Below are 23,533 nucleotides of genomic sequence, written 5' to 3' on the forward strand. Positions count from 1 at the left end.
GGAAAAAATTTGGAGCATTTGCTGTGTGCGCCTCGAAAGATGGCACTCCGAAGGATTCACCTTATATCACATTCTAAACTTGTATTTGACCAAAAAAATGGATACAATATATAATGTATATTTAAATGCTGTATGAATTAATATTCTATTAAGATTGGAAGACGATATAAAATTTCAGAAGACAAAATTAAGAGGTGATCACGGTTCCCACAGCTCGAGTTCGAGACATTTCCCACGGAAACTTAAAATAACAAAGCCGTCCCATTTTCTCGCGTCTCTTTCGCGCAGTTATCCGCGGCACGCGCTTTATAACATAGGCTCAGGCATTCGAGGGATTTACCGACTTGCTGTTTGGATATAAGCCTCGACCCCTGGCTACTCGTGCTGCTTTCAATGGGAAGAGCAATCTGCTGATACATACTCGAAGGAATTCATACGCGGACGCCAAGAAATCTGACACTCCTCCTAATGGGTTCCATATTTGCCTACGGCTGTATGTGAATTCGCGGAGGTATCGATATTCGAGACGAGTCAATGATATGTAATATAACTAGAGACGAGTCAATAATTCGTGATATAACGCGAAACGATTCGGTGCATGGAAATATAACGGGAAGCACGTGCTCATATAACGAGACTGTTGAATGTGTGACGATATAGCGAGGAGTGATGTGTTGTGATAGGAAGTGGCGATGAAACGAGAGGTAATTCGATAGGAGGCGATAGAACGCGATGTAATTCGAGATGAGATGATCCGAGGTAATTTAAGACGAGACGATTCAACGTAATTCAATATGGGACGATTCAACGCGACGTAATTCAACACGGAACGGTTGAACGCGACGTAATTCAACACGGAACGGTTCAACGCGACGTAATTCAACACGGAACGGTTCAACGCGAGGTAATTTGACACGAGGTGATCACATAGGGCGATTCGATGCGGTAATACAATGTGTGGTGATATAACGCGTTGTGATGCACCGTGTGATAATATAATGCATAGGATTATAACGTGTGAAAATTCAATGCGTTACAAAATTATATTGGGTGGAATTGCAATGTGTGGAATTATAGCGCGTGGAGGTACAACGCGTGGAATTATGACGCGAGAAATTAGTACGTGTGGAATTATGAAACGTGACAGTACCACGCGTGGAGTTGGAGAACGTGAGAGTACCACGCGTGGAGTTAGAGAACGTGAGAGTACCACGCGTGGAGTTATAGAACGTGAGAGTACCACGCGTGGAGTTATAGAACGTGAGAGTACCACGCGTGGAGTTAGAGAACGTGACAGTACCACGCGTGGAGTTAGAGAACGTGACAGTACCACGCGTGGAGTTATAGAACGTGACAGTACCAAGCGTGGAAATATAAAACGTGACAATACCACGCGTGGAGTTATAGAAAGTGAGAGTACCAAGCGTGGAAATATAAAACGTGACAATACCACGCGTGGAGTTAGAGAACGTGACAGTACCACGCGTGGAGTTATAGAACGTGACAGTACCAAACGTGGAAATATAAAACGTGACAGTACCAAGCGTGGAGTTAGAGAACGTGACAGTACCACGCGTGGAATTATAGAACGTGAAAATACAACATATGAAATCACAACGATACTAAAAAATAAATCCGATTTTAAACAGTATAAATTAATCAGCTTCAAAGATAATAAATACGCATATGTACATAGCGGATAAACACTGAAGCTGATCGAATTTAAAACGGAATAACAGTACGATCAATCTCTCTCTCGTAATCAACGGATTACTCTGCAATATTCGTGTACACATGTATGACTATATGTATGACTAGTGCTCTTCTGTTAGCAATGACTCACCAAAACTTCTACTCGGTAATTATTTTCTCAAGTATTATTCATCATCGTACGCTTGCTGTTTCGGTGACCAAAGTTCCTATGAATTATTATTCTAATATGGGTCATATCTGCTTTAACTAAAATTTTAATGACTTAACTTTCGAGGACTGATATTGCTTCCCTGAAATTTCAGAATTTGGGAAGTTAGAAATTTAGTAAATTAATTATCAAAAAATTAGAAATTTGAAGAGCTATGTGTCCTCAAATAAAAAAATTTACTACAAACCTAGTTCAACGGAAAAATAATTTTAAATCAAAATCACAGTCTTCATCCCCAGATTCCAGTAAACGCACGTCGCGTATTCTAACCGTTTCAAATTCGAAACCGCTTAAAAGTATCTCGACGCGGAACAAAAGCCCGGCAGCAATTTAGCAAAGAAGAAAAGCCGCGTGCGATAAAATTGGGAACGCGAGGAACTGTATTCGTTCCGGTGGAACAAATTAACGAGCGTTTCTTGTCGCTTTCGAAAGCACACGCGCGGCCTTTCAGCCGCGTTAAAGCGGCGAGGCGCCGTTAGTTCCGGCTGGAACATAGCTGGAAAACACTTCCAGTCGACTTTTTCATCCTTGATACGATACATACCCCTTTACAAGCTCTAACCATTAGGTTGACAAGGATATTCACGACCTTTTCACCTACATTGCGATCCTTACAACTTTATCTAAATACGATCTGAAACTTTTCAAAACGTTTCATTTTTAATTCAATATTTGATCTGAATACTAACATGCGACATAACTTAACTTGCAACCTAACTTAACTTGCAAACTAACTTAACTTGCAGCCTAACTTAACTTGCAACCTAACCTCAATTGTAACATAACTTTACTTGTAACCTAACTTTATTTACAACCAAACTTTATTTGCAACCTAACCTGACTTGCAACCTAATCTTACTTGACACCTAACCCTACTTGACATCTAACCTTACTTGACATCAAACCTTACTTGACACCTAACATTACTTGACACCTAACCTTACTTGACACCTAACATTACTTGACACCTAACCTGACTTGACATCTAACATTACTTGACACCTAACCTGACTTGACATCTAACATTACTTGACACCTAACCTTACTTGACACCTAACCTGACTTGACATCTAACATTACTTGACACCTAACCTTATTTGACACCCAACATTATTTGACACCTAACCTGACTTGACATCTAACATTACTTGACACCTAACCTTACTTGACACCTAACCTGACTTGACATCTAACATTACTTGACACCTAACCTTATTTGACACCCAACATTATTTGACACCTAACCTGACTTGACATCTAACATTACTTGACACCTAACCTTACTTGACACCCAACCTTACTTGACATCTAACCTTACCTGACACTTAACCTTACTTGCAAATAACCTTGCTTGCAACCTAACCTTCCTTGCCACCTAACCTTACTTGCAACCTATCTAACCTAACTTATATATCTACATATGAGTACACATATGAGTATAGTAACATATACCACGTATTTGTGTATGAGTACAATAATAATTAGTGAGCTGAACCCTTGTTGCAGTTCAACACATGTCACACATGTCACACATATGTTGAAGCAGTGAATTATCAACAAGACCCTCTAAAACAGCGTTTTCATTTATCATCGCCTTTCCAAAAGAAATTAAACAAGTAAGGCTAAACAATGCAACATTAAATAGCAGAGTGAAACTCGTTCAGAAAACGTTGTTGCCTGTAAACATCTCTTGCAGCAACGTGTAACGCAAATGGCCGATCGTATCGAGCACGAAAAGTCAATCTGCACGCCTAAGCAAATGTAGGAACAGTATAACGATTCCCACGTGAAACCGCAAGTATTTACGAGCCAAAGTTCCAGGTCGAAATCGCGATCGGTTCCGTCGCGTCGCGTCGCTCAAACCGACACAACTCGCAATTACGCTTGTTCTGCCCACGAGCCGCGTTTTACACCGTCGCCAATGCGTAACAAACGTTTAACCGGTGATTTAGTGGGCATTATCCTCGTAGAAATGGAAATGCTTCGAATCGGGTGCACACTTTTTGCTCGCGTGTCATGCTAATACGATTTACGGGGCTCACACGTGAGCGCGAAACCGCTATGGAACAGAGTTATCAACCTTTAAACTGTCTTTCGAGGTTTTTTGTTGGGTATTTTTTCTGAGGACACCTGCTAAGGAAACGTTAGACTTTCGAACGACACGATGAATTACGGAGCTTTGGTCTTTTGAAACGACCTGTAGTTGATTAATAGTGCGTTAGGCTATTTTTGTAAAGATCAAGGTAGATTAACTTAGGAGTTGCTTGTTATAACTGAGAGGAAATTCTATATTTAGTTGCTTACTCTGAGGGAAAATTGTATGTACAGGGTGTTTCAAAATTGGATCATACGTGTGGGTTTCTGTCATGTTCTATGAAGACTAGTTTAAATAAAAATGATTAAGGATGCTTCATACTGAAATAGATATAAAAATTCTATACATACAGTTACTTATTGTAACAGAGAGAAAATTGTATATACAGGGTGTTTCAAAATTGAATCACATGTACGTGGATCACTCTGTCATGTTCTATGCAGACTAATTTAAGTAAAAATGATTAAAGATGGTTCAAGCTGAAATAGATATAAAAATTCTACACATACAGTTACTTATTGTAACAGAGAAAAAATTGTATATATAGGGAGTTTCAAAATTGGATCACACATACATGGATCACTCTGTCATGTTCTATGAAAACTAGCTTAAGTAAAAATGATTAAAGATGGTTCAAGCTGAAATATATATAAAAATTCTGCACATACAGTCCCTTATTGTAACAGAGAGAAAACTGTATATACAGGGAGTTTCAAAATTGGATCACACATACACAAATCATTCTACCACGTTCTACACAAGTTTCAATAAAAATGAACAAAGTCGCCTAAGCTAAAAGACATCTTTTTCAAACATCATTCCTGAAACGCCCTGTAGATGCTTCAATTTATATACTAACAAATTTTTGTACTAATAAATAAAATTGACTAATAAATACAAAATATGTAACAGTGAATGTGAATATCAGTGTCAGTTCCTCAGACCCAAGAATACCATGTACCAAGTTTTCCAGAATCCGAAAACAAAGCGGCGTCTGTTTTAATCCGTGAGATTCCACGCTCAGTCTGCGTATTTTTAACAAGCACGAGTATAATGTGCCGCGACTATGAAAATAACTGGCACCCTTAGGTGCGTCGGAGTGTATTATATATTTATGGCGTCGCTCCCCATTGACCGTGAATATCACCGGATCAGGAATAAGAGAGTAGTTATTCGTATTCCGTCGTTGAAAGCCGAAACAGACGCTATTCTGATAAAACGCCGCGTTAACGTTCTCTCTTCTAATAATTCGTGTTCCATAATTCATCAACTGGATTTCCGTATGCACTGTGAATGCTGTACTATTCGCTACAACTATGGTAACCGAGTGGGAACTGTGTAAGCTTCAGAAAAATTCGAATGGAATTTTACGAATGGATTCTAGGTATAATGCAATGGAGTATGGGTAGAGTACATTGAGTATGTTATAAGTTTTGCATCGTCAATTTTAATGACACTGATATTCAGTAGGTCAGTACACTCTATATGTTGATATAGAGTATATGTTTAACGTGTAATTATCTAACGCGGCGATATTGAACGCGATGGTATCTAGCGCGACGGTATCCAGCCCGACGGTATCCAATGGGTCGATATCCAACGCGTCGAGTTCCAATGCGCCGAATTCTAACGCGTGGAGTTCCAACGCGTGGAATTCCAACGCATGGAGTTCCAACGCATGGAGTTCCAACGCGTGGATTTCCAACGCGTGGAGTTCCAACGCGTGAAGTTCCAACGCGTGGAATTCCAACACGTCGAGTTCAACGCGTGGAATTCCAAAGCGTCGAGTTCCAACGCGTGGAATTCCAACGCATGGAGTTCCAACGCGTGGATTTCCAACGCGTGGAGTTCCAACGCGTGGAATTCCAACGCGTGGAATTCCAACACGTCGAGTTCCAACGCGTGGAATTCCAACGCATGGAGTTCCAACGCGTGGATTTCCAACGCGTGGAGTTCCAACGCGTGGAATTCCAACGCGTGGAATTCCAACACGTCGAGTTCCAACGCGTGGAATTCCAACGCATGGAGTTCCAACGCGTGGATTTCCAACGCGTGGAGTTCCAACGCGTGGAATTCCAACGCGTGGAATTCCAACACGTCGAGTTCCAACGCGTGGAATTCCAACGCATGGAGTTCCAACGCATGGAGTTCCAACGCGTGGAATTCCAACGCGTCGAGTTCCAACGCGTGGAATTCCAACGCGTGGAGTTCCAACGCGTGGATTTCCAACGCGTGGAATTCCAACGCGTGGAGTCCCAACGCGTGGAGTCCCAACGCGTGGAATTCCAACACGTCGAGTTCCAACGCGTGGATTTCCAACACATCGAGTTCCACCGCGTGGATTTCCAACGCGTGGAGTTCCAACGCGTGAAGTTCCAACGCGTGAAGTTCCAACGCGTGGAGTTCCAACGCGTCGATATTTAACGTGTAAGTATCTAACGCGTCGATATCCAGCGCGACGGTATCCACTGGATCGCTATCCAACGCGTCGCTATCCAACGCGTCGATATCTAACAAGAAAGTATCTAACGCATGGATATCCAACGCGTCAATTTACTTCACGCAACAACATCCAACGCGTCAATATCCAGCGCGCAAATATCCATTCAACATCCATCATCACCTCCTCCGCACGAATACATAAAATAACCCTGACAAAGTCCCAATAAAAGCCACAAAAAATGAACTCACCATCTCGTCCAAACTCTTGAGGTCATTGGTAACGATCTGCGGCTGCGGCCCATAAATGAGACAAGGCTCCTCCTGTTGCATATCGGCATACTCATCGTCGCTCTCCTCGTTCCCTCCATTTGCGTGTGCACCATTCGCAGCCTTATTCTCCGCCGCGATCTCCCGATCGATCTGTCTCTCCATTTGCACCAACATCGGCGCCAACATGCCGAATTTCGCGCCTCGTCTCGCGACTTCGAGCAGACAGAGAATAACGTGTCGCTCGTTCTTGCGCATAATTAGATCGTCCGTCTCAAAGAGCAGACACTCGATGATACCCAGACTGTTTCTGCACCAGCCGATGAAGTTGGAGACGTTGTCGCGGGCGAAGAAGGTGCCGGCCTTCGCGTTCGGCAAGAAGGCCACGTCGCTTAGCTGCGACATCGGCAGGGCCAGCGACGAGGTTATCGATCGTGTCATCGAGATCTTCCGCGCCTGACGACGTGCCACGTACTCGGCTGCCGACTTTCGGACGTTGTTCGCGTGCTGGAAAAGTGAGAACGGAAATTGTTAAAAATTGAGGATGAAAACGTAAGTTTTGAAGACTTGAAAGGTGGACAACTTGGGGAATGGACAATTTGAGAGAAGTGGACAACTTGAGAGAAGTGGACAACTTGAGAGAAGTGGACAACTTGAGAGCAGTGGACAACTTGAGAGAAGTGGACAACTTGAGGAGAGGACAACTTGAGGAGAAGACAACTTGAGGAGAGGACAACTTGAGGAGAGGACAACTTGAGGAGAGGACAACTTGAGAAGATGACAACTTGAGAAGAGGACAACTTGAGGAGAGGACAACTTGATGAGAGGACAACTTGATGAGAGGACAACTTGATGAGAGGATAACTTGATGAGAGGACAACTTGATGAGAGGACAACTTAAGAAGAGGACAACTTGAGGGGACGACAACTTGAGGGGACGACAACTTGAGGAGAGGACAACTTGAGGAGTAGACAACTTGAGAATTAGACAACTTGAGGAGTGGACAACTTGAGGAGTGGACAACTTGAACAGTGGATAACTTGAAGAGAAGACAACTTGAGAAGAGAATAACTCGAGAGCTGGACAACTTGAGAATTGGACAACTTGAGAAGTGGACAACTTGAGGACCGGACAACTTGAGAAGCTGACAACTTAAGAATTAGCAAATTCTATCTATCCACCACAACCCTAATCCCACACGCTCTTCCATCCTCAGCCCCGCCTTCACAGCCCCGCTAGCAGTGAATTACCGAGCACCCCCTCCAAAAATCCTCAAATACCCCCAAAAAATCACTCATTCTCAACATCCCTCGTTATTTAAACACCTTACAAATACCACAAGGAGACTTTCCACCTCCCAAATCATCAGATAGCATCAGAGTACCCAAGCAAATTGTTCCATTAATAAGAACGGAACACGTACGAGATAAATATTATGCCGCTAGAAGTATGCGTAGATTTTTTATCTCGAACAGGTCGGCTGCTTAAGTAACCGCGCGTGATAATTGGATATCGAGACGATGTAAATGAGTCTGTAGTAACGGCCACGCTTGCGCTTACGACTAACGCCTAATAACAGGTTTCCGTCGCGTGTTATTCACGTCTATCGTTTAATACCGCTGAGAATCTGTTATTTCGCCGGCTAACGGCGGGCGTCGATTTTTATCAAGCGATTAATTGGAAGTGACCCGTGCCACGTTCGATCGTCGACTTCAGACGATGGGAATAAGGGTGGCTATTGTTTCTCAGCGGAAACCAGACTTTGGAGCCGAGGCTATTGCTGATAACGTGCTCTCTCGTTATTTCGACAGCTGGCTAGGTTTTTTCTTGAGAACAGATAAGGGCCAATGCTTATACCTTTGAAGATTATTTTGCTTTTGTGCTGAGGCTTGGATGTTAACGACAGATGTTAGTAATAGGTTCAAGAAAATTTTGAGAGTTTAAACTTGGGGAGTGAAAGATGTAGAAAATTTAAGAACTTGCAAATGTAAAAATTTGAGAACTTGCAAATGTAAAAATTTGAGAACTTGCAAATGTAAAAATTTAAGAACTTGCAAATGTAAAAATTTGAGAACTTGCAAATGTAAAAATTTGAGAACTTGCAAATGTAAAAATTTGAGAACTTGCAAATGTAAAAATTTAAGAACTTGTAAATGTAAAAATTTGAGAACTTGCAAATGTAAAAATTTAAGAACTTGTAAATGTAAAAATTTGAGAACTTGCAAATGTAAAAATTTGAGAACTTGCAAATGTAAAAATTTAAGAACTTGTAAATGTAAAAATTTGAGAACTTGCAAATGTAAAAATTTAAGAACTTGTAAATGTAAAAATTTGAGAACTTGCAAATGTAAAAATTTGAGAACTTGCAAATGTAAAAATTTGAGAACTTGTAAATGTAAAAATTTGAGAACTTGCAAAAATTTGAAAAATTCGAAAATTGGATGAAGCTAGAAAATGGCGCCTAATCGAGAGCTTGAAAGGTGGCCCAGGGATTAAAGCGTATATTTAATGGGCGAGTGTCGCGTTTCTCGTCCCCGATTCAAAGCTTACGAAGTAGTAAAAAAGAATTTCGCCAGAAAGGTCAACAGTGGTCATAAAATATCTAGTGGCGACAGATTTCCATTAACGTAGCGCTGTAAGTAATTTTATACTCGGTCCACAATGAAACTCGACTTCTATCGACAGATGTGGTTTCCCTCGTGACAGAAGCCACTTGATATTCGAAAATAAAAGAAAGATCTCTATACTTTGTAACAGCTTATATGGCGAATATTACTCGTGTTATCAATGTTACATTGATTGCTACATCTTGCTTCACTATTTCTCATCAAAATTACGTTATGAAAGATCTTTTCATTCTCTTAAGTATTTTAATGAAACATTAAATATTTTGATGAAACATTAAATATTTTAATGAAACGTTAAGAATATGAAACTATTCTTAATCAGATGATAAATTTTTTATGAAGAAGATGAAAAAATATTTTCAACTTATGTTCTCAATGAGAATAACCTATGTTCGAATAGACCTAACCTTCCTGACTAAAAATTGCTATCACCCGAGAATATTAATAACAGAAGGCTAATCAGAAAAGGAAGATGGTACCCAAAGAATAAAGCCGAATGTCAAGTTACGTAATCGAAAGGGATTTCGAGTTTAACAGAGGTACCAGCAAACTTCAATTCAGAACACGTGTCTGCTACCGACGACTGTGTTAATCCGCCTATACAAACGACTTGATAAAGCAGTTAAAGAGGTCAGCTGGCAGACGCTGATCGATTGTTCCGTAACTCTTCATTTCCTGTCTCGATACGCTGCCGTGAATTTCAATAATCGTCGACGAGAAGACGCCAGCTAATATTTCAGCTAAATCAAACGTGACCCTAACGATACAGTTAACGCAATCATTCGTCACGCGTCCATGTACGTACATAAACTTCCGTCCACCTTTACATCACAATTTCCACTAACTCCGAGTAAATTCTCTCAACTGAAATTCTCTTTAACTTCACATGTCCAAGGAAAGAATAATACGAATCACAGTTATCGGCAATATCTGCAAGAATTTAGGACAAGCTGTAAAGGGGTTGTCGACGCGTGTATCTCGTTTTCCACTGGTTCTCGCACGTGTTGCCCATAAGGCGATGGTATGCCAGTTCCAGGCTCGTACAACTCGTAAAAATTCTATCTAACAGCATCCGGTCTGCAGTCCCGCCTCGATACCTCCCCAGGGATAATATAGAGATTAGGCGAACGTGTCAACGGCCTGCTTGTAACGAGCGACCGTTTCGCCTTCGTGCGCGCAGAGATCCTTCGCTATCGAACAAACAATCGTGTGGGCAACTCGTGTTCCTTTTCTTTTTATCGAAATCTCTTCGGACAAACGCTAAATTCGTACAAAGCGAGCGAATTTTTTAGGTGGGTTAGGTAAGTTAGGTAGGTAGTTCAGGTAAATTTAGTAGATTAGGTTGGATAGTGGGTTAGGTACGTTAGCTGGGTTATGTAGGTTAAGGAGGTTAGGGAGGTTAGTGAGTTAAGTAGGTTTGTTGGATGATGAGGGTTAGGGAGGTTAGGTAGGTTAGGTGGGTTATGTAGGTTAAGGAGGTTAGAGAGGTTAGTGGGTTAAGTAGGTTAGTTGGACGATGGGGGTTAGGTTAGGGAGGTTAGGTGGGTTATGTAGGTTAGGAAGGTTAAGGAGGCTAAGGACATTAAGGAGGTTAGTGGATTAGGTAGGTTAAATAGGTTAGGTGGCTTCGGTAGGTTAGGTAGGTTAGGCGATTATGTAGATTAGGGAGTTTAAGGAGGTTAATGGGTTAGATAGGTTAGGTGGGTTAGATGGGATAGGTAGGTTAGGTGGTTATGTAGATTAGGGAGTTTAAGGAGGTTAGTGGGTTAGATAGGTTAGGTGGATTAGGTGGGTTAGGTAGGTTAGGTGGATTAGGTGGGTTAGGTAGGTTAGGTGGTTATGTAGATTAGGGAGTTTAAGGAGGTTAGTGGGTTAGATAGATTAGATGGGTTAGATGGGTTAGATGGGTTAGGTAGGTTAGGTATATTTGGTAAGTGAGGTAGGTTAGGTATATTTGGTAAGTGAGGTAGGTTAGGTATATTTGGTAAGTGAGGTAGGTTACGTGTATTTGGTATGTTTGGTTTTGTAGGTTAGGTAGGTTTCGTATATTTGATAAATTAAGTAGGTTAGGTAGGTTTGGTATGTTTGGTAGATTAGTGGGTTTTGCTTTAAATATATAGAGGCAATAATTTCCCATTAAATACAAGTTTATAATTAATTTCCCCATCATCCTGATGAAGAACATTGCACCTCGAACAGTGTCAAAGTTTGACCGGTATTTAACCGAAACCAGAGAGGAGAAATACCAATAAAGGCGAAGCTGAATATGGAATAACTGTTCCTGAAATTAGCTTTCTCCTTGCTATTTTCACGTGCTAGCCTCAGGACACGGAGACGCGAGTATCGATCATCGCTCCATAATTTCTACAGTTTCGGACGGGAAAATTTGAGATCGCAGTTTGATGGACAAATGCTAGGAGAAAATTTTTATTATACGTCGTGAAACTTAGAGTAACACTTCGTGGAAAAGCTGTGAATTGGAGAAATTCGAAAGTGGGGAAATTAAAAGTTGGAGACTGAAGCCAGATTTGAGAAATTAAAAATTGGTACAATAGAAAACGCAAGGTAGAAAACAGTGAAAAGTACAACAAACTTCTGTTCAATATCCGTAAGTCCCAAAATAAATAATAAACCGCAAAAATGATACAGCAGACATAATTCTCCTAGAACATATAAATAAATCACCTTCGCGATCTCTCTTCCATAAATCCTCTTATCTCAGCCCGATCGCATCGTACAAACGAATCAATCACCGAATGATATATTAATCGTGCAGCAACAAAATCGAAGCAAAACTATATTTCCAAACATCGTACATATCCTGCGCCTCAACATACAATCATTTACAACGCTTTTCATTCATGGATTTCAATGTTCGATCATAGATAAGCGACTTTCTCATTAAGCATCGAAACCGCTATCCATTTAACACTCCCATGAACGATAATTTAGCCGGGGCGAAAAAAAAAGAATAACCCGCTCGCGGCGGCCAAAGCAGACATAATTTCTCTTAAATACTGAAACAAATCACCGGTACGATCTCGATTGCATAAATAAGAGGCGGTTATCGCCGGACAGATCGCGGTTTCCATCAATCGCGGGCTCAAGCTTCAATTCCCCGTGACCGTGCACAACCGGCAACCGAAAGGGTTATCGCGATTTCTCGTAATTTGCAGCGTAACAGAGTCGTTCTAACTGTTCGAGCGTTCGCTAAATCGCCGGTTAAACGTCGGCCATCCGTGCAATAACCGTGGAAAATGAGCGTAAAACGCCGCACGAACAAGACGGCGCCATGCGGTCTTTCCAAGTAATTGCATGAGAAACCGTAAAAACGGACGGAGATCTTCTCTGGTGTCTGTGGAATGCTCTAGTCATTCGTAAACAAGGTTATTTTACTCCGCGAGCGAAGCTGGAGATGTGACACGCGAAATTTTAGAGCGATAACATTTTTGGTCTTCGTATTTTCCTGCTATGGGGGCTGCGGCGAGTTTCGGTGGAATTTCGTCTGCGATGGTTAGCTGGATATTCATTTTTAGTAGTATTGACGTTTTCATTATCGTAATGGAAGTCAAAATGTTATTTGTATTTGGCAATTAATGTGGATGGGAATTTTGGTCTTTGTATTTTCCTGCTATGGGGGCTGCGGGGAGTTTCGGTGGAATTTCGTCTGCGATGGTTAGCTGGATATTCATTTTTAGTAGTATTGATGTTTTCATTATCGTAATGGAAGTCAAAATGTTATTTGTATTTGGCAATTAATGTGGATGGGAATTTTGGTCTTTGTATTTTCCTGCTATGGGGGCTGTGAGGAGTTTCAATTGAATTTTATCTGCAATGGTCAGTTGAGTATTCATTTTTAATAGTATTGATATATTCATTATCGTAGTGGAAGGTAAAATATTATATGTACTGCTCAATTAATGTGGATGGAAATTTTGGTCTTCGTATTTTCCTGCTACGGGGGCTGTAGGGAGTTTCAATTGAATTTTATCTACAATAATCAGTTGAGGATCCACTAACGGTAGTATCGAGACATTTTCATTATCATAAAGAAAGTAAAAATACTTTATGTAATAGGTAATAAACATAGATAGAATTTTTGGTCTTCATATTTTCCTGCTACAGGGGCTGTGAGGAGTTTCAATTGAATTTTATCTGCAATGGTCAGTTGAGTATCATCATCAGTTGTATCAAGACATTTTCATTATCATAAAGAAAGTAAAAATACTCTATGTAATAGGTAATGAACATAGATAGAATTTTTGGTCTTCATATTTTCCTGCTACAGGGGCTGTGAGGAGTTTCATTCAATTTTATCTGCAATGGTCAGTTGAGTATTCATTATCAGTTGTATCCAGACAGTTTCATTATCATAAAGAAAGCAAAAATACTCTATGCAATAGGTAATGAACATAGATAGAATTTTTGGTCTTCATATTTTCCTGCTACAGGGGCTGTAAGGAGTTTCAATTGAATTTTATCTGCAATGGTCAGTTGAGTATTCATTATCAATAGTATTGAGATATTTTCATTATCATAAAGAAAGTAAAAATACTCTACATAATTGGTAATGAACATGAACACAATTTTTGATCTTCCTATTTCCCTGCTACAGGGGCTGTCCGCATTTCACCTGAATTACCAATAACAAATTGAGATTTCTTCATAAAGAAATATGACTCCAATGCACTCGTACAGCAATACATCATCAAAATTGCAAGAGATTCACAAAAGGGTGATAGAATGAGAGCCACTGACGCAATAAGAGCAAGAGAAGCGTGAAGAAGAGCGTAGAAGCGCCGCACATGGTAATACGGTTGGCAGATGAAAGTTTGACGGCAGGATGTCACATTATGTGGCCTGTGACCCTCTCGTGTCGTCTACCCGCGACTACCGTGGGCAAATGCGCTTAATGAAAATGGCTGGTGCACATTCAACATCGTAAATTAGAGCGGCTTCGCAGAGACGAGCGGCACAGGGGACAAAACAGCGGGTCGTCGTTAACAGTAATGTCCTGGAGAAAAGCGTAACGCGGTGCAGTTTGTTTTATTTAGACCGGCCATGCTTTACCTCCTTCGAATCGTGGGAGCGTCGTTTTAATGTGGCGACAGGCGTTGGAACCTTTGCGAACAATTTCGTATGTTGTACCGTACTGGGTACTTTAGGTTGCATTTTGATGGTTGGATTTTGATTTTGGTTGGAGAAGTTTGAAGATTTGTTAATGGTTGCTGGTTGTACATTGAGGAAATTAGGAGGAAGACCTTCTCTTTAGGGGGTGGATGTAATTGAAAATGAGAGAAATTGAAAATTGGGGCAATTGAAGATTGGGTGATTGAATGTTGAGGAGATTGGATGTGGAAAAATTGAAAATTGGGGCAATCGAAGATGAAGCATTTAGGTATTGGGAAAAATGAAAATTGGTAATGTTGGAAATGGGGAAAATTGATAATTAGGAAAATTGATAACTGGGAAAATGGGAAATGAAGAAAAGTGGAAATTGGGAAAATTAGTAATTGGAAAAATTAGAAATGGAGAAAAGTGGAAATTGGGAAAATTGAAAATTGGAAAAATTGTAAATGTAGAAAGTGAAAGTTGGGAAAATTAGAAATGGGGAAAATTGAAAATTGGAAAAATTGTAAATGTAGAAAGTGGAAGTTGGGAAAATTAGAAATGGGGAAAATTGAAAATTGGAAAAATTGTAAATGTAGAAAGTGAAAATTGGGAAAATTAGAAATGGGGAAAAGTGGAAATCAAGAAAATTGGAAATGGGGAAAATGCAAAAATTGGGAAAATTAGAAATGGGAAAATGTGAAAATTGGAAATTAGGAAAATTAAAAATTGGAAAAATTGGAAATTGGGAAAATTATAAATTAGGATAATTGAAAATTGAAAATCAAGAAAATTGTAAACCACACAAAATGGAACTCTATCACACAATATTCTCGAATCTATCGCAACTGCCATAACCCTCAATTGGCATATCCCTCTCGACCCATGAATTATTTAGAGCTAACCGATCCCTTACTCGCGAAATACAGGAATACTAAACAAGTCAGTTTCGTAGTCTCGTTGTTCCATGTTCTCGAGATGAATCGCTCATGCTTCCCTCGATCGTGTCATAAATATCTATTTACCTCGTATTGGTTTCGCTCTAATATATTGTGGTGTTTAGCCGGTTGAAGGCAGTTTTCCCACCGTGTGTCGGTTGTCAGGGTAATCGACATTAGGCTCGAGCTTAGACGAGCAAGAGGAGAGGCAGGGGGACTATTAAGTAATTGAGTGCACAATTGCCAAGCAAAATAATCTAGCCTGTAATTAATGACTGTACATAGTTATTGGAGATAGCGTATCGTGGCCTGTTTGTCGGATCACCGTAACAAGATAACAGCTCGGGAGAAATGATATCGTGCAGCGAATAAAAATGCACTCGAATTGCGCAGCTCTTGATTGTTCCGAGGAGCTTGATTAACTCGTTCGTGCGTTTGAACGGAATCTAAACTGATTTATCGATTCGTAATCTCAGATTTGTTGGCAGAAACCTGTTGGACTCAAATCTGTTTTCTTTGAAAAGTTTTGCATTACAGGATTTGCTCGAGTAATATTTCCTGAGGTACTAATCTAGTTTCTGGGTACCAAAATATTTTAACTATTAATTTTTGTTTATCAAAGAAATTTTTTATGATAAATGTAACATAAGCTATATCAAATAAACTTGTAACCTATGTAAATACACTTAATACAGCGAAGAAATTTTTGGAGCTAGTATGATTTTCGTCAGAGATAATTTTGTCGAATAAAAGAAATGGGGAAAATTGATAATTAGGAAAATGGAAGCTGAAAAAAGGTGGAAATTGGGAAAATTAATAATTGGAAAAATTAGAACTGGGGAAAAGTGGAAATTAGGAAAATGGAAATTGGAAAAATTGGTAACTGAATAAATTAGAAATGGGGAAAAACAGAAATTGGGAAAATTGATAATTAAAAAAATTGCAAATATGGAAAGTGGAAATTGGGGAAATTAGAAATGGGGAAAAGTGGAAATTGGAAAAATTGGAAATGGGGAAGATGGAAATTGGAAAAATGGTAATTGGCTAAATTAGAAATGAGGAAAAGTGGAAATTGGGAAAAGTGATAATTAGGAAAAATGTGATTGGGGAAAATGGAAATTGGAAAAAGTGGTAATTAGGAAAATGGAAATTGGGAAAATTGGAATTGGGAAAATTGGAATTGGGAAAAATGGAAATTGGGAAACTTGGCTAAAATAGACTTGTAACTTATATAAATAAACTTGTAATACAGCGAAGAAATTTTTGGAGCCACTATCATTCTCGTCAGAGGAAATATTGTCGAATAAAAGAAATGTAGGATAGAGCAAAAAGAGCGGGAAAGGGTTTCATCTTCCCGTTCGCACGGGAACCTTTGTTAAAGTGTTTGCCCATTTAAAGTTGGTAGAAACTTCGCTTTTCCGACTCTCGCTTTTCTCCGGGATAAAAACATCAATTACAGTTAGCCATTGTACTGTTAGGAACATAATTACACTCGTCGCGTGCTGCCAGTAGCCGGCTATGAAAACGGGACAGCTTCTGTTAACTCTGACGGCTTCTTATGCATATATACGATTGTTTAGCTGGCATTCTTCTCGAGCACGTTCGCGCTGTTCGACATCGTCAGGCTCTTTAACAGATATCACCAAGATGATTCACGACGCTTCCGGCACGCACGTTCTGATCAAAAGACATTCTCTCCCGTAATCGTGGAGCCAATCCCATATTCAATTGTTCGTGCTTTGTGCTGGCCGATGATCAAGTTACGCTGTGCGCACTTTTCGGAGTAAAGTTTATGAAACTCTTAAGACTGAGTTGGATGACTGATAAGAATTCTGTCGTCGAATGTAATTCTTTAATTTTTAATTCTTGGAATATTGAACTTTTTTTTATTACCACTTTTTCCTAGTTTCAGTTTTCAGAATTTTCAATTTTCCCAATTACTAATTTCCCCAATTACTAATTTCCCCAATTACTATTTCCCCAATTCCACATTTCCCCAATTCCAAATTTTCCCAATTCCAAATTTCCCCAATTCCAAATTTCCCCAATTCCAAATTCCTCCAATTTCCAATTGACCCAATTCCTAATTTCCCCAATTTCCAATTGCCCCAATTCCTAATTTCCCCAATTCCCAATCATCCCAATTCCAATTCCCCCAATTCCTAATTTCCCCAATTCCAAATTTCTCCAATTCCCAATTGCCCCGATTCCTAATTTCCCCAATTCCCAATCATCCCAATTCCAATTCCCCCAATTCCTAATTTCCCCAATTCCAAATTTCTCCAATTCCCAATTGCCCCAATTCCTAATTTCCCCAATTCCCAATCATCCCAATTCCAATTCCTCCAATTCTTAATTTCTCCCCCCCAAAATTTTCCCAAATTCCCAACTTCTCCCAACTCCATTTCCCCACCATTTAAATTACCCTAAAATTTCCCCAATCTCCCTCTTCACCACTCAATTTCCCAAATTCCCAACCTTGAAATTCCCACGTCTCCCCATTACCATCCTCAACTTTCTCCACCAGTTAGTTTACTATCACCGTTTCCACAACAGCTACGTTATCACGTAATTCTCTATTATCCCTTAAGCTTTAACCGGCCGCCGCTTGTTAGCAAAGCTTCGTCGCAAACGTCGAGTCACAGAGCTTTGTTCCGTTTGCTTTTGTATCACCGTGTAACAAGTCGAGCACGAAACAACCGACTAGACCAGACTAGACGGATTAGCCGATGGAAAGTGCTCTTCAGTCGCTGTAAAACGTTCGTTGCTTCGCACGAAAGCGAAACGAGATTCTTTTACGTGGATCTTCCTACAAACAATTCTTTTATTCCCGCCAAGTGTGCTAGTTTACAATAATAGAATAGATCAAATTTTTCTTGTGAGATAAGAGGAGAAAAATTTCACTTGTAAGATTAGGTTTCGATTTCACTTGTGTGGTAGACTTTCGATTGGTAAATATTGCAAGGATAATGTGATTAATCTTTGGTGGACCATGAAGATTGATTGAAAGATCAAATGTTTGTAAAGGAACAGTTTGTGCTGTTACCTGGGCCACATATGAACCATATGAACCATGTGGATCATGTATTAGGATATAGACCACATATGAACATGTAGACCACATATGGACGTATAGATTGCATATGAACATATAAGGCCACATGTGAAACATATGGATCATATATTCACATATGAACACATAGACAGACCACATATGAACGTATGGAGCACATATGAACATACAGATCACATATGAACATGTAGACCATATATTATATAGACCACATGTGAACATATAGGTCACGCATGAACATATAGACCACATATGAACATATACATAAAACACATATGAACCATATGAACCACATATGAACATATCGATCACACATGAACATATAGACCACATATGAACATGTAGACCACATATGAACCATATGGTCCACATATGAACATATCGATCACATATGAACATGTAGACCATATATTATCATATAGACCACATGTGAACATGTAGATCACACATGAACATATCGATCACATATGAACATGTAGACCATATGTTATCATATAGACCACATGTGAACATATAGATCACACATGAACATATGGACCACATATGAACCATATGGTCCACATATGAACATATACATAGACTACATATGAACCATAAGGTCCACATATGAACATATACATATACCACATATGAAAATGTAGACCATATGTGAACATACAGACCACACATGAACCATATGGTCCACATATAAACATACTTATATCACATAAAAACAATAAAAATTGATACTGGTCCCAGAGAAATATCCACCCATTTCCTGTTAATTAAAATTCCTCTCCACATACCTCACCCCAACACCATAAATCTCCCGCACGACTAACAAATTTCCTATTCGCTTTGCTAATCGATATTCGTTAAAATGCGCCGCCAATAAAATTTCGTCGATGCAACAGTAAAGATAGGATATCGTTCCACGGATCTTCGAATTAGCTCGCTGCGCACAATCGCAATAAAACGAATAATTGTATATTGAAATCGTACACGGCCGCGATCACGTATGTAATAAAGTTGTCGATTGGATTTATCTGAAATTAGATGTAACACCGCAACGCACGGGTGTATAGTAAATCGAGTTCGATAACTTTCGGTTTCTCTGACCTCCATGTCCACACCAGAAAATTCGAACGCGCGCTTACGGATGCGGGACGCGGTGCGTCGGGTTCGATATTCTTTCGTGGTGAAAATCCGTTTTGCAACTACTCCGACTTCTAATCCCCTTTGTTTTCATTTCTTTATTATACGATTTTCGATTTTGCTTTCTAGTTTTACTTTGTAGTTTTACTTTGTAATTTTAATTTGTAATTGTACTTTGCAACTGTACTTTGCAATTGTACTTTGCAATTGTACCTTGCAACTATACTTTACACCTGTACTTTGCAACTGTACTTTGCAACTGTACTTTGCAACTGTACTTTGTAACTGTACTTTGCAATTGTACTTTGCAATTGTGCTTTGCAGTTGTAATTTGTAGTTTATCGACTTCCAAGTCTTACGCTTATAAATTTTCAAGTTTGATCACAAAGTGCGTCAGGAGATATTTAAGTGCGTCAGGAGATGTCTAAGTGCGTCACAGTGTGTCAGGAGACGACTAAGTGCGTCAGAGTGCGTCAGGAGAGATCTAAGTGCGTCAGAGTGCGTCAGGAGAGATCTAAGTGCGTCAGAACACCTCAGAGTGCATCAGGAGATATCTAAGTGCGTCAGGAAACATCTAAGTGCGTCAGGAACCATCTAAGTGCGTCAGGAAACATCTAAATGCGTCGGGAAACATCTAAGTGCGTCAGAAAACATCTAAGTGCGTCAGGAAATATCTAAGTGCGTCAGGAAATATCTAAGTGCGTCAGGAAATATCTAAGTGCGTCAGGAAATATCTAAGTGCGTCGGGAAATATCTAAGTATGTCAGGAGATATCTAAGTACGTCAAAGTGCGTCAGGACATCTCAGAGTGCGTCAGAGTGCGTCAGAAGAGATCTAACTGCGTCAGGACACCTCAGAGTGCGTCAGGAGGTGCCTAAGTGTGTCAAAGTGTAGCAGAAGAGATCCGAGTGAGTCAGGACACCTCAAAGTGCGTCAAAAGATGTCTAAGTGCGTCAGAATGCGTCATGAGACCTCTAAGTGCGTCAGAGTGCGTCATGAGACCTCTAAGTGCGTCAGAGTGCGTCATGAGACCTCTAAGTGCGTCAGAGTGCGTCAGGAGGCCTCTAAGTGCGTCAGAGTGCGTCAAAAGACCTCAGAATGCATCAAAAGTCATCTAAATGCATCAAAAGACGTCAAAGTGCATCAAAATACCGCAAATATTTTTCTTTCACAAATTTTTTAATAATTCCCCTTTTCATCTATCCAAACACCATCTACCACGCCATCAGACATCAAACTACCTAAAACTATAAAACTCCGAATCTATTTCCGTCGCTTGTTTTTCCAACGCACCCCTGCACGTCTTCCTCCAGAGCCGCTTCGGGGGAAGGTCAGTATATTTAGATGAAACAGCTGGAAAAAAAGGGCCGGATGGAAGGACGTCTGTCTGTTTATTTTCAGGCTATATCCTGTAGAAAAAAAGCCACCGCGCCTCTGCTAGACAAATCGCCATTTACGTTCCGGTTGAGAGGGGTTGGAAACGTTTCGATGGAACACCCGCTTCAACCCTTTCACAATACTTCCTTTTGTGTCGGAACTATATCTGGTGAAAAATAACGACGATTGCGGTGAACGGAGATTTAGTGTTCGATGTGGCGAAGAAGGGTTGTCGAAGAAGTGAGGCTTTTGTTGTGGAGGAATGTAGACATTTTAATTATGCGAAGGCGAGATTTAAATTGTGAGAAAATTTAAGTTTGAATTGTAAATTTTGTTACATAGTTAGAGTGAAATTGTGAGGAAGTTTGGGTCGAAATTACAAGAAAATTTGATTAAAAATTTTTAGATTATTGTTTGAATTAAAGTTGGACTAACAAATTATTCATTCTAACTTGTTCAAATAAATTTATCCCTTAATCATTATTTTACCTCTGATATTTAATCTCCTCGGACACATTTATTTAACTAAAATAATTTCCAGACAAATGTAAAGTTCAAAATTTGCACCTGTGTAAATAAATCAACGATGTCGCAATTTAAATTCATAGAGTTTTGTATCTCACGTGATAAATCGAGAGAAGGGTAGAACTAGCCTCGATTAAACTTGTCCTTGACTAGAAAAATTTATGAATGGCCTTTCAAAAAGGATAATCGGTTCCCAAGGACGATCGCGAATGTCCTTTTATATGCAAATATATGTAAAATCGACGCGTACCTGTTCAGGCATGGAATTACGCGAAACACATGAGATCTACGGAGATAGCGGAATGAACGTGTCACAATGCGAATCGCGGACGATTACGTGATTTTTCTGGCAATGTTCTTGATGTAACTTTACTGTGAACTAATTTCAAATACTTTCAATTCTGTGAATTTGTTTATTCAAAAATTTAGCTTTGTTAAGATATTACAAAATGTAAAACTTGGAACATTGCAAAAATTCTTGTAAACTTTGCAAATTCCCATATTTAAAAATTTAAAAATTTATAAATTTATAAATTTGAATAAAATTAAGACCCAATTTTTAAGATAAAAAATAGAGACCATAAAACTTGAAATTTTGCAACATGGAATCCTCAGATAAAAATATTGTTTAAAGAAGGTAATGTCACAGAAAGCCTTTCGAAGAGGGCAAAGTTACGAAGTCGTCCTCGAAGAGGGATTAATTAAGCGCAATTGTCGACGTCTGCTTTCCTTGTTCCTTCTCCGGATGAATTAGAATTTACGACGAGCACATCGAGGCCTCGCAACTCGTCTAACTCGTGTCCCCGTTTCGTGTTCCAAGAATTGCTTTCCTGGACGAAGATGATTTCTTTTACCAATTAAACAGTGGAAGAAACTCGCCTGGCCATAATTGGAATTAAGCGCGACTCGCGTCCTTACTCGATAAACACACAAATCATGCAAATTAATTGTGTCACGGTGGTAAGAGGAGGGTCGGATGAAAGGATGGAATCGTTCGAAGAATTAACCTTCTCCTCCAATGAGACTCTGCCGTTCTATTTTCGGACTTTCTTTCATTCCCACTATTTTTAGTTTCAATCGCTGAATTGTGTGATGTAATTCAGGGGGGATGGAGATCACTTTCTAAGTATTGAAAGTATGATACAATTCTTAAAGGCGGGTGCTTTTGTGAATAATACATTTTTGTGGTGTGCATAAGTTACTCAAGTTATCAAAGGACTAAGTGAATCATTAGATATAGTTTACTGAGTGAATCAGCAAATAGCTAAATCTTTAAGTACAGCTTCATCAAATAGCTAAATCTTTAAGTACGGCTTCATCAAATAGCTAAATCTTTAAGTACAGCTTCAGATACAGCTTCAAATACCTAATGCTACAATTGCCTGAAGTCTTAAGTGTCCTTGTGTTCAGATACCTAAGTGCTCATATGTCTATGTCTCTAGGTAGATCATCAAGTATCCACATCTCCACATATCTAAATCCTCAAGCAACTACTTCTGGAGAGATACCTAAGTCCTCAAGTGACTATGTCTCCAGGTAGATCATCAAGTATCCACATCTCCACATACCTAAATCCTCAAGCAACTACCTCTGAAGAGATACGTAAACCCTCAAGTGTCTATGTCTCCAGGTAGATCATCAAGTATCCACATCTCCACGTACCTAAATCCTCAAGCAACTACTTCTGGAGAGATACCTAAATGCTCAAGTGTCTACGTCTCCAGGTAGATCATCATGCATCCACATCTCCACATACCAATCCTCAAGCAACTACTCCAGATACCCAAATGCTGAAGCATCCATCAGACATCTAACTCCTCAAATACCGTCTGCAGACTCATAACTGCTAGAGTACCTACGTCTCCAGATAAATCCAAGCATCCACATCTTCACATACCTAAATCCTCAACCTACATCTCCAGATAAATCAGCGGACCTCCACCTATGGCCCTCCACCTATGGACCTTCACCTACGAACACCTCACCTTGCCAAACCTCTTCTAAAAATCCACCTTCTACCAGAC

At 39.8% G+C, this 23,533-nt stretch overlaps 1 protein-coding gene across 3 annotated transcripts in view; it reads right to left on the reverse strand.

Annotated features, from left to right (window-relative positions):
- LOC100880568 (GAS2-like protein pickled eggs) overlaps positions 1 to 23,533 on the reverse strand; it is a 93,380-nt gene that overhangs the window by 42,881 nt on the left and 26,966 nt on the right. For all 3 annotated transcript variants that reach the window (XM_012286044.2, XM_076540230.1, XM_076540231.1), the window contains exon 3: positions 6,708 to 7,232. In XM_012286044.2, the coding sequence (XP_012141434.2) occupies positions 6,708 to 7,232 (525 nt within the window). The remainder of the gene's footprint in view (positions 1 to 6,707; positions 7,233 to 23,533) is intronic.

The sequence above is a fragment of the Megachile rotundata genome, chromosome 15 (assembly GCF_050947335.1).
Source record: "Megachile rotundata isolate GNS110a chromosome 15, iyMegRotu1, whole genome shotgun sequence".
Classification (NCBI taxonomy): Eukaryota; Metazoa; Arthropoda; class Insecta; order Hymenoptera; family Megachilidae; genus Megachile; species Megachile rotundata.